This window comes from Pteropus vampyrus, unplaced genomic scaffold, assembly GCF_000151845.1.
Source record: "Pteropus vampyrus isolate Shadow unplaced genomic scaffold, Pvam_2.0 Scaffold25, whole genome shotgun sequence".
NCBI lineage: Eukaryota > Metazoa > Chordata > Mammalia > Chiroptera > Pteropodidae > Pteropus > Pteropus vampyrus.
In genome coordinates, this window is record NW_011888806.1 from 7371639 (window position 1) to 7382132 (window position 10494).

General features: G+C 33.9%; 1 protein-coding gene and 1 non-coding gene across 2 annotated transcripts in view; one reads left to right on the top strand and one right to left on the bottom strand.

Annotated features, from left to right (window-relative positions):
- Positions 1 to 5774, bottom strand: part of MMRN1 (multimerin 1) — a 57533-nt gene extending 51759 nt beyond the window's left edge. The window contains exon 1 of the mRNA XM_011356284.1: positions 5185 to 5774. Within this exon, the coding sequence (XP_011354586.1) occupies positions 5185 to 5774 (590 nt within the window). The remainder of the gene's footprint in view (positions 1 to 5184) is intronic.
- Positions 2157 to 2275, top strand: LOC111737295. The gene has a single exon (XR_002779409.1). It is a non-coding gene; the product is annotated as a 5S ribosomal RNA (ribosomal RNA).
- Positions 5775 to 10494: the final 4720 nt, after the last annotated feature.

Consider the following 10494-nt stretch of genomic DNA (forward strand, 5'->3'; position numbering starts at 1 on the left):
ATGTTGTTTTATATTCATCTTTTATTTCCCTTCTGACCCTTTTCATTAACATTTTACCATATTTCTGACCATTCTGTAAACAAAATAAAATAAAACAACAAAAAGTTTGAAAACTCTCTGGGCTAACCCTGATTTTTGCCCTCCCTCTCTCCTCCCTTTCATAAGCAAAATAAGCAAACAACTCTCCTCAATAGTGTGTCCATGTTTCTATATTTATTATATTTCCCAAATTTAAATCTCTAGTCGATCACTGCTCTGATCTCCAAATTCATCCAGTAATCAGTCATTCTATACAATTTTGTTGTCTTCTATGTGCTTGGCACTGTCGTAGGCAGTGGATAGAATAGTAAATAAGGCAGACAAGGTTTCTATTTTCTTGGGATGTGTATTCTATTGTGGAAAGACATAAAATACAAAACTATCTACTTAAATAGACCCAATAATACCAAATGAGTGCTAAGAAGAAAAAAATAAGGATGATAAGATAAAGATGGTGACTTTACAGTGTGTAGTCAGAGAAGGTTTCTGAGCGGAGACATGAAAGATGAAGCTTCATGAGGAAAAGTCTCTCATCTGAATACTAAAGGAAGAGCATTCTAGCAAGAGCAAACAGGAAGTTTCCTTGAGATGCATATTAACCTGACATGTTCGATAACCAGAAAGGCCAGTGTGGCTGGAAAAAATGAAGTGCAGTGAGCTTGGAGCAAGATGGAAGATGAGATCTTAAAGACAGCCAAGGGTCATGTTAAGCAAGATCTGTGGGCTCTGGTAAGGACTTAGGATCTTATTCCAAATGTAATGGAAAGCTACTCAATAATTTTGAGCATGTGAGCAAAATACCAAATTCCACAGATTTTACAACACACATCTCTGAAATCGAGAATATATTTTGAAATCCATGGTATCTTTCAGTCAGTATTGGTCAGACAATAGTTATTGCCATTACCTTAGAAATACCTTAACCAATGTCATTTATATTTTTATTTAAGCATACGAAAAAGTGATATATAATTTTTAAAAATCTCTAAGTCTAAGTGATAAATAAATCTAAGAAATAATGATGTCATACTTTTCTTTCTTTTTGGTATGTAGTATAATGCATCAGAACAGATGAATTCCTTCATCCGATAAAATGTATTAATTTGATTTAAAGTTTAAACACCTTAAATTTACATGACGTTATATGTCAAATGTACTCAATAAAAAAGTTTAAAAGATCTCTTAAAAGAGAATATGGAGCATGGATTACAGGAGGCAAGAGTGGAAGAGTGGACAAGTTAGGAGACTAGTGGCAGATAATGGTGTCCAGGAGCAGGATGGTGTGGTGAAGATGGAGAAAAGCTGATGGGTGTGGAATACATTGGAGAGGTTACCAAGAGGACTTCTTGAGAAATCAGATAAAGGCTGCAAGGGAAAAAAAATAGTGCCGAGGATACATCTAAAGTTTCAACTAGCCGTTCACTGAAATGCTGAAGAGTCAAGGACGTGTGTGCAGATGTTAGGGTTGTGGGAAAAGTTAAGTAGTCAGCAATGTGTACCAATGCTCATTTCCCCCATTATCTGCTCAGAAAAAGCTTACTAACTACCCTTTAGCGTAGGCCGTTCACCCTGTTATATACTCTCATAAGCTTCATTCAGAATGTTTATCACCATTTTAATTCAATATCAGCATTTGTGATTCACTGTTTTTCCACCCCATGCCCTTCTCACTGGTCTGTAGATTCCATGAGGGCAGGATAGGTGAGAGTTTTTGCTCACTGTTTCACCCTCAACACAGGTAGTGCTGGGGAGAGAGATTATGACCTCAGCAAATACTTGTTCAATGCATAAATGTGTTAATCCTAATTTCTTCTTTTTATCCTGCCTAATTCAAAGTGCTTGGTCACTGACCAACACCCACTCTGCCAGACAGGAAACCACAGCTCTGGTATAACCAGGAGTTCCTGAAGTGCTAAGATGAGAAAGGACAAGATGAGACAAAAATATGCCAGAAAAAAACCCTATAGACATAAGTATTCCTTTTACTTAGAATCACTATAAAATTCCAATAGCAGTAGGAAAAGAAAAAATTAAGTTTTTTTATTCCAAATTATCTCAAATGAGTTTATCCCAATCAGCTAGGTTTTATCACAGAGGAATAAGAATATTTCTTTGGAGTCTACGGCCATGCCACCCTGAACGTGCCTGATCTCGTCTGATCTCAGAAGCTAAGCAGGGTCAGGCCTGGTTTGTACTTGAATGGGAGACCACGTAGGAAGACCGGGTGCCGTAGGCATTAAAAAAAAAAAAAGGAAAGGAAAAAAAGAATATTTCTTTGGGAAGGATTCTTCTTTATGTTTATATATTGATCCACAAACTTTACATTCAGTTTATTAAATTTATTGTGTACCTACTATCAGCCAGAGATTTTGCTAGCACTGAAAGTATGACCCTACACACGAGGAGATCACAAGTTCATTAAAATACACTGTTGTAGTACAGTGATACAAGAATTCAACGAGAACTATATGAACAGTTTGAAGGGCCACCTAACTTAGACCGAGAAGGCTCTTGGAGATATTATTTTTAGGTGTAAAGAAAGTAGATGATGGGAAAAGAAGACCATGCTAGCTAGAAGAACAAACAGAATAAAGGTAGGTTTAATAAACATCATATTCTGGACCAAAGAACTACAAATTTTAATGGCCAAGAAGTCACAGAAATGAAGTTCGGGAGGTAGACTTGAATTACTTACTGGGGTAAGGCTTCTGGACTTTATCTTAGAGGCAAAGACTAGCCTCTAAAGGCTCATAAGATGAGATAACAGACTGTACTTGCTGAAGGAGTATAATGTAGGGCAAGAGTCCCCAACGCTAGGCTGTGGAATGGTACTGGTCCATGGCCTGTTAGGAACCAGGCCACACAGCAGGTGAGTGGCCATTGAGCAAGTGAAGCTACATCTGTATTTGCAGCCACTCCCCAGCGCTAGCATCACTGCCTCAGCTCCACCTCAGATCAGGCATTAGATTCTCATGGGAGGACCGGTCCCTGGTGCCAAAAAAATTGAGGACTGCTAATAGGGATTGAAAGCTATGTCTCTGAAACCAGCCAGCCTGGGTTTGAATCTTTGCCCTGAGAAATGCTAATTAAGTGACCTTAGTTAAGTTTCTTAACTTCTCTGCAAAGAAATAACAGAATCTTCTTCATGGAGTTATAGTAATGATTAAATATTCACTCATACAGTAAGTTCTAGGAACAAATGCCATAAAGTGTTTGCTATTATCAAGTCTTCTTTGCATCAACACTGTGTCCATAAAAGATAGACCTAAGTTTTCTGTAATACCATTATTAATTGCATGAACTAAAGAGTAAGAAATTTTGTACTTCATGGAAAAGATTACCAAAGAACGATCAAATAAATAGGGTTAATTTCACAAGCTTTAAAAGTGAAGTCTTTGGATTAAACAACTAAAACTTGTTTAAAAACTAATATTATTCAAATTATCAATTACTAGTTCTAATTTTGAAACAACTATATGCCACTTCTTATATGTTATATAAAATTTGTTAAATTTTAATTCGAATTGTCTGCTTCTTTTGATTATGTCTTATTCTACTGAAAAATCTCTTGATGACAGCAGCTCTACTTTCCAATTATTTCCTGAGTGACTAAGAGTTCTATATAATCAATTTAAAAAATTAAATTATAGAGTCTATTGAAATGATTAATAGAAATGATCATGTAAGTGACTTAGAAAAGGCTCTCAATAAATGGCATTTGTTATTATTATTTAATAAATGACATTCTGTTGTCCTTAAACACAAGAAAGATTAATTTATATCTGTTAAAATGTCTATTATGGACAAAATCTACCCATCTCAAATTGGACATTTTCTAACCTATAGCTTTTGTTTTACAGTTAGTTAGGATTGTTCCAAATTCCAAGTTAAAAAGTTTTAATTAAAATCATATTTACTTATATATTTTTAAAAGTTCTATAACCTTTGGAATACAACAAAAAGTGGATTTGAATAATAACAAATGCATAAATACAAATCTGTTGACCCGTATTTTTCCCTGTGTCTTCTCAATTTTATATCAACAAGGGCTTTAACACAATGCCTTTTACACAGCAGGAATAAGCTACTATTATTAGCTTGAATTATCTTACATATAGTTAGCAAGGTATTTAACTCACCTAGGCATTCTTTGGTGTCTTGAAATTATTTTATCATAGGTAAAAGATATTTGAAAGTTTAATTTCATAACACCAAACTTCTAGTATTCCACACATATAGATAACTCTAAATATTAAATAAATAAAATATTGACCTGTATTTTTCAGGGTTTTTTTTTTTTTTGGTTCTTTTTAACGCCATCTTTAATGATACTCTTTTAAGCTTTGCTTTTTTATTTTACTCCAACAATTCAAATTGACCTTTCTCTAATTATACATCAAAATCAATTTGAAAAATTGGCTTTTCTATTCATCACATTCATGATGATGGCATAATTCAACATACAGTACAAGTAAAATAGGATTTATTGAGTACCTATTTTGTAAGAAGCACACATCTAAGCACATTTCATTAATATGAATCTTACATGATAACCTTGCAAAGCTGGTATTTTTTATTTGTACTCCTTGTACAACATCTCTATTGTACATATGAAGAAACCGAGGTTCAGGAAAATGAATTGACCTGCTCACAGTCATGGATTTAGACAGCAGTGGAGCAAGATTCCAGCTAGTTTTGCTTGGTTTGTCTCAATAACTGTATACTTTCCACAGTACCAGGCTGTTTCAGTTTTTAAATCTGTTCATGTCTCAGCTATATTGACATTTTTTCTTTCATGTTCTGAGGGTACTTTTGAACACAGACAACATACCCTTGTGTTGAAATAACTAAACTAACACTGTGGTGTTACATTCTTTGTTAGTAACTATCCCAAGTAAAAGCATCTCTGTAAGTGACTTTGACAACTTCAATTAAAAAAGAACTGCTACATTTCATTTATCTTTTCTCCATTAGATAAGGTAACACTCAATTACCTTATCTAACTGAAATATGGTCCAATATTACCTTGAACATGAAATCATTTTCTGGGAGTGAGATAGTTTAATTGTTAGCTTGCAATCTTATAAACCTTATAGTTGGCGAGGGGTGGGTGGGAGGCGGGATAAAGAAAAGAAGTTTCCTTACTTTCCTCTAGTTGTTTCAAAGCTTGATTTTTGATAGTTGGTTCTTTGGCTTTCACTGCTGTCACCTCTGCTGAGATACGTTTCCCGTGGGGATCGATTTCCCACAAAGCCAGCTGAGTTTAGAGAAATCACTTGGTTATTTGACTTTCTGACAAAGCTCTGAAGAAATTTCAGCGTGGAGTTGGAAAGGACCACTGACTCTGCTCTCGGACTGAACTTGATGCTAGATTCAGTCGGGAGAGCGAGAGTTTGAAACTTTAGCTCCCCTTCTTCTGTCTTCTCTGTGGACGTTAGGGATAGATTTCTCACACCCCCAGGAGATGCGCTATTGTCGGAGGGAAGCAGTGCTGATTTCAGGAGACTGTCTTCAGAGGTTCTTGTCTCAGGAGTAGTGGCTGTCTCAGCTGACATGATCTGAGTGGTTGGCAGCATTTGGAGACTTTGTATTTTATTTAGAGGAACCAAAGCAGAGGTCATATTCTTCTGGGAGTTTTCATCCTCGGATGTAGTCCAAGTCTGTGTAGTGTCATTAAGCCCAAAGCCCCCACTCCATATACTAGACAGCAGGACAAATAGCCTTGCTCCCTTCATCTCAGCAGTTTGAAGCAAGAAAACTCATATAAAGTTGGGAATCAAGTCCTTCCAGCCTTTTCAACAGCTGCCTCCACGCTGTATCCGCTAAGACAGAGCTTTGGCGATATGAGATGTGTAGAGGAAACAGGTTTCTGTGTTTTGTAGTGGACTCAGGAAGTCTGATTTCCTGTTTCTTTAGGTTGTATGTGATCTGCGACCTCTGGTAGGATGGATCTATGTAAGTGGTGAAGGATCTCTGACGAAGCTAAGGGTAAATGGGAAAACAAAGGCAATTATTATCAGGAAAACCCATTAGAAAAACATGAAGCAACTTCGCTTCCCTAAGTACACTCATGTTTCGTAAATTGCTGATTTTGAAGAGAAACTTCACGTCGATGATGGGAAATACGGGATTTGTTTGAATGGGCTGAATCAAAGAGTTTAACATTTTGTTCGACTACACAAAGAAATTGAGAAATGAATTTGTGACACTTCTTTCCCACTGTGCCCCATCCAAAGAGCCACATATTATTCAACTCTGTATACATGTGCACATACATAAACAAACACTCATTTACAGTATCTCTGTCCTTTCATACATCACAAGCTGAATTAGGAACAAAAATTTATCAGACCCTATTTTTATAAATACACTTAAGCTGTAGCATTATTTGAAGTTAATCTCGATCATAACTAATCAAAACAAAAGCATAAATAATTGAATTACACAGGTATACAGGAATTCACTTTAAATTTTGTTTTAGAAGTTTTACCAGAGCTAATTAATGGAATGAATAATCAGAATTTTGCTTCTGCTGTTTTCTAATTCTGATCTTCTAGTCATTGGGAGTAATTAGTATTTTGCCACTAATGAATATGAGGAAAACGTGAAGTCACATGAAAATACGTTCAAATAGGATCAGATATAATGCTTATGTACTTTTACTGTAGTACAAAAGTACACCAGTGTCAAGACATAGAAACAACCGAAATGCCCTTAGATGACTGGATAAAGATGGAGTACAGATATACAATGGAATATTACTCAGCCATGAGAAAAGATGAAATACTGAGATTTCTGACAATGTGAATGGATCTTGAGATTATCATGCTAAGGGAAATAAGTAAGATATAAAGAGTTGAGATCCATATGATTTCATTCATATGTGGGATATAAAACTGAAACCAATAAACAAATAAGACAAAGAAAAACTCATAGACACAGACAACAGTTTAGTGGTTACCAGAGGGAAAACGGTGAGAGGGGGAGGTAGATAAGGGTAAAGCGGGTCAAACTTCTGTGCAAGGTGTTAGACTCCTGCTAAATATTCAGTCACGGAATGTTTCCTTTCAAAATTGGAAAGTATGAAACCTAGTACCTGTTTTGTTACATATTATTGTAGACATGTACTTTGAAATGAGGCCTTATTTTTCCACTAATTATGAACTACTTGCTCTTAGTATTTTTTCTCTCCTTAGTTTTTGCCATTCATTTCTATGAGTACATTGATGACCTATTAGAAAGTATATAATATAAGGTTATTTAAACTAAAAAACTTTAATCAGTAGCAACCCAATTGAATTTGATATGGAGTACAAAGTATCTGCTTCTCAGATATACCACAGAACAATTCCACAACCTTGCATTAGTGAAAGGGCAAAAAGGTCCAGCACAGATAGTCAATTAGTTACTAAAAAGAGTAATGAAACTGCATAATTTTCACAGCACAAACATGGTTTTCAATACTGAGTAAAAGATATTACAGCTTTTTTATCTGGAAAAGACACAGGCAACTAACTTTGGCTTACAACAGGATAGCAATTTAGAAAAACCCACGTAAAATTTTTCTATTTAGTGTACAATTTTAAATTATTTCTTTAGACTGAGTAAAAGTAGATGAGTTTTGGTTTGAAAAAAAAAAAAAACTTGATCCTGTTCAGGACAAGTGAACTTTAGAAGTAAAGGTCACTCATTGGATCTACAACCCGTAACAAATAGCTCTCAAGGGTAATAAAAACTGAACTGAATTAAGTAATTCATTTCATCTCTTGTAAGGTATTGACCAATAATCACTTTTGGTTACCCCCATCCTAGCTTACAAGGACCTTGTGATCAAAAGGGTAAAGGTTCTGTATCTCATTATCAATCCATGCAGCCATCTTGCACTTCAACTCCCTGGAGAATCCTCAGCTCATTTGATGGAGTTAGATGTATGGATTATCTTTTAATTGAAGATATAAACTATCTGTACTCCAGAAACTGTCAGAGGCATAATCTCTAATTCTGCTTTCTGAAACTCATTAATACTTATAAAGTAACAATTAAGAAAAATGATATTCCTGAGATTACAGCCTGAAGAATACTTGATCCATTCTTCTGGCTACTCTAAATACTATCCCTGAATTAAACTATACCATCAGAATTTTCTGTTTCTACACCCAATCATTCTATTATCCCCACAATGCCCACTAGGATGTTTGTATTGAAATTTTTGCCCTATTGTCATTTATTCTCCTTTAGTAATTTTAAAAGAAACTATGAAACTTTTTATTTTATGTGCTATCTGAAGGATTTTATGTCAATTTTCTTTGTATCATAAATGTAGGACTGAATATATATTGCAAAATATGTTCTCTCTATGTGATGATAACAGGTTTATTTCCTTTATCTTTTTTCCCTTATAATACAAATGCATTAATTTTCTAATCATAAGGAAAAAGAGTTTATTAAGTTGAAACAAAATATAAATGTGAATTAAAAGAATCTTTGAGGAGTTCATTCTTTGTATACTGTTCTATGTATTATTTAAAGCCATTTTTATGGCTGCAAGAGTTATTTATTCTTTGCAAAATGTTGGCGATAAGGAATAACTTCCACTTGATTCAGAGGATTTTTTAGCAGCTTTCTTTCTTCTTCACAAGGAATTCTTATTTTCTTCAAATAATTTAAGCATTTAAAATAAGATTTCTTTATGGTCCTTCTCTATAAATCAGCACTCTCAAAAGATAATTGCAGAAGACAAAATTCTAAGCCTTTTTCAATTTTATGTTGGTTGAAGAGTATTAAAAACCTCTTAAATTTATATGTGGACAAAGGGAGTTATAAGCATACAGGAGAAGGAGAGAAACAGATTTACATGCGATTTTGATGAGCCAATGAACTAGTTTAGTCAAATTTGGCATATTATTTAATTCTTCCCATTATGCTAGATAAGTATTCCACTCTCATTTTGTTGTTAGAAAATTAAGCTTAAATAAGTTAAATAACTTCCTAGGGTAACACACTGGTAATTGATAGTAGAATAAACATTTATGCTCCATTCTGATTCTTTTCACCATCTAACAATGTCCCTCAAAAGGCAAATAGTAAACATCTAAGTTTATAGAAATTTATAGAAAATAACTTTGAAATTGTTTGAAATTTATTTTCTCAATCGTTTTTAACTTCTTCAATTTTTTGCTTTTATCTCAAAGCTAAAATGTATACTGAGATACTACTAATAATCTACTGATTGCTATTAGTTAGAATTTATGAGATTTAGAGGCAAAATTTTGTATTTTTATGAGTTAGCTTTTAGTCTAACCTCTGCAGTTTGTTTTTTTTTTTCTGTTCAGTTGGGTGCCTTTTCAATTCCTGTGCAATATTGTGAGAAATTGCATTATTCGTGACAGCACAGGTTACATATTGCTTTCATTTGCTAAAATGGAGAGTAGAAGACTGCTATATCCCCAGCATCTAGAACAGTGTTTAGTAGGCATTCAATATAAATATTTATTGAATGAATGAATGAATGAATGAATGAATGAAACTGAATGTACTTCTGCAGACAATAACAGCACCTGTCAGAGGGTTACAGAGGAGGCGCTATTTCTCTAACTCATAGCCACACAAAAGAAAAAAAAAAAAATCTAAGTAAATAAAATGTACTCACTCTATGAATATAGCTTAAAAAGTCTCCTAAAATACCCTTTCAATCAGATTGCCTCTTCTAAGTCCTTTCTAAATAAAATTCAGAAAGCCTATTGTTCTGCCTCATCTATTTTCAAAATAAATTTAAGATGGTTTATTTTGACTCCATCACAGACACATGAGATCATAAAGCAAAGACTCAGATTTGTATAACAAAGGATAATTAAGCAGTAGTAATGCAACAAAAATCTAAATTATGTAAATTAATTGAAATTAAGAACAAAATTTAGATCTGAGTGGGCTGGTAAGAAAGGGAATATAGAAGTAAAATAAGTTACATAATTATTTATATTAAGCTAGAGAAGTATGTTAGTTTGTCAGGAAAACATTTCAACATATTTTGTCCTAACATTAACATTTTGACTTTATAATTAAGAATATAAAGAACACATTATAAAACATTTCCTAAGGAAATGGCTATATCAGTAGGTTGCAAAACTATTTTATTGCTTATTTTATATTTTTATATTTTTTCTGTATGTAGAAAAGTACACTTGAAATAAGAGTTAATTTTAAAAGTCTTTAAGACTAAAATCGAACATTTTAGAAATAACAGTATTTTAATTTCTTTAATTAAAATTTAAGTCTTGCCATCAAGTGGTTATTATGCATGACTTCTGCTTCTGGAACTAGGGAATAAACGTACTTCTCCTTGTTCCTCTTAATAAGTACATCTAAAAATCTTGGACACTGTATGTAAAACACAAACATAAGAAGACTCTGAAAAGTGAAGAAAAGAAAGCAGACTGCTAACTGACCCGAGGAGCA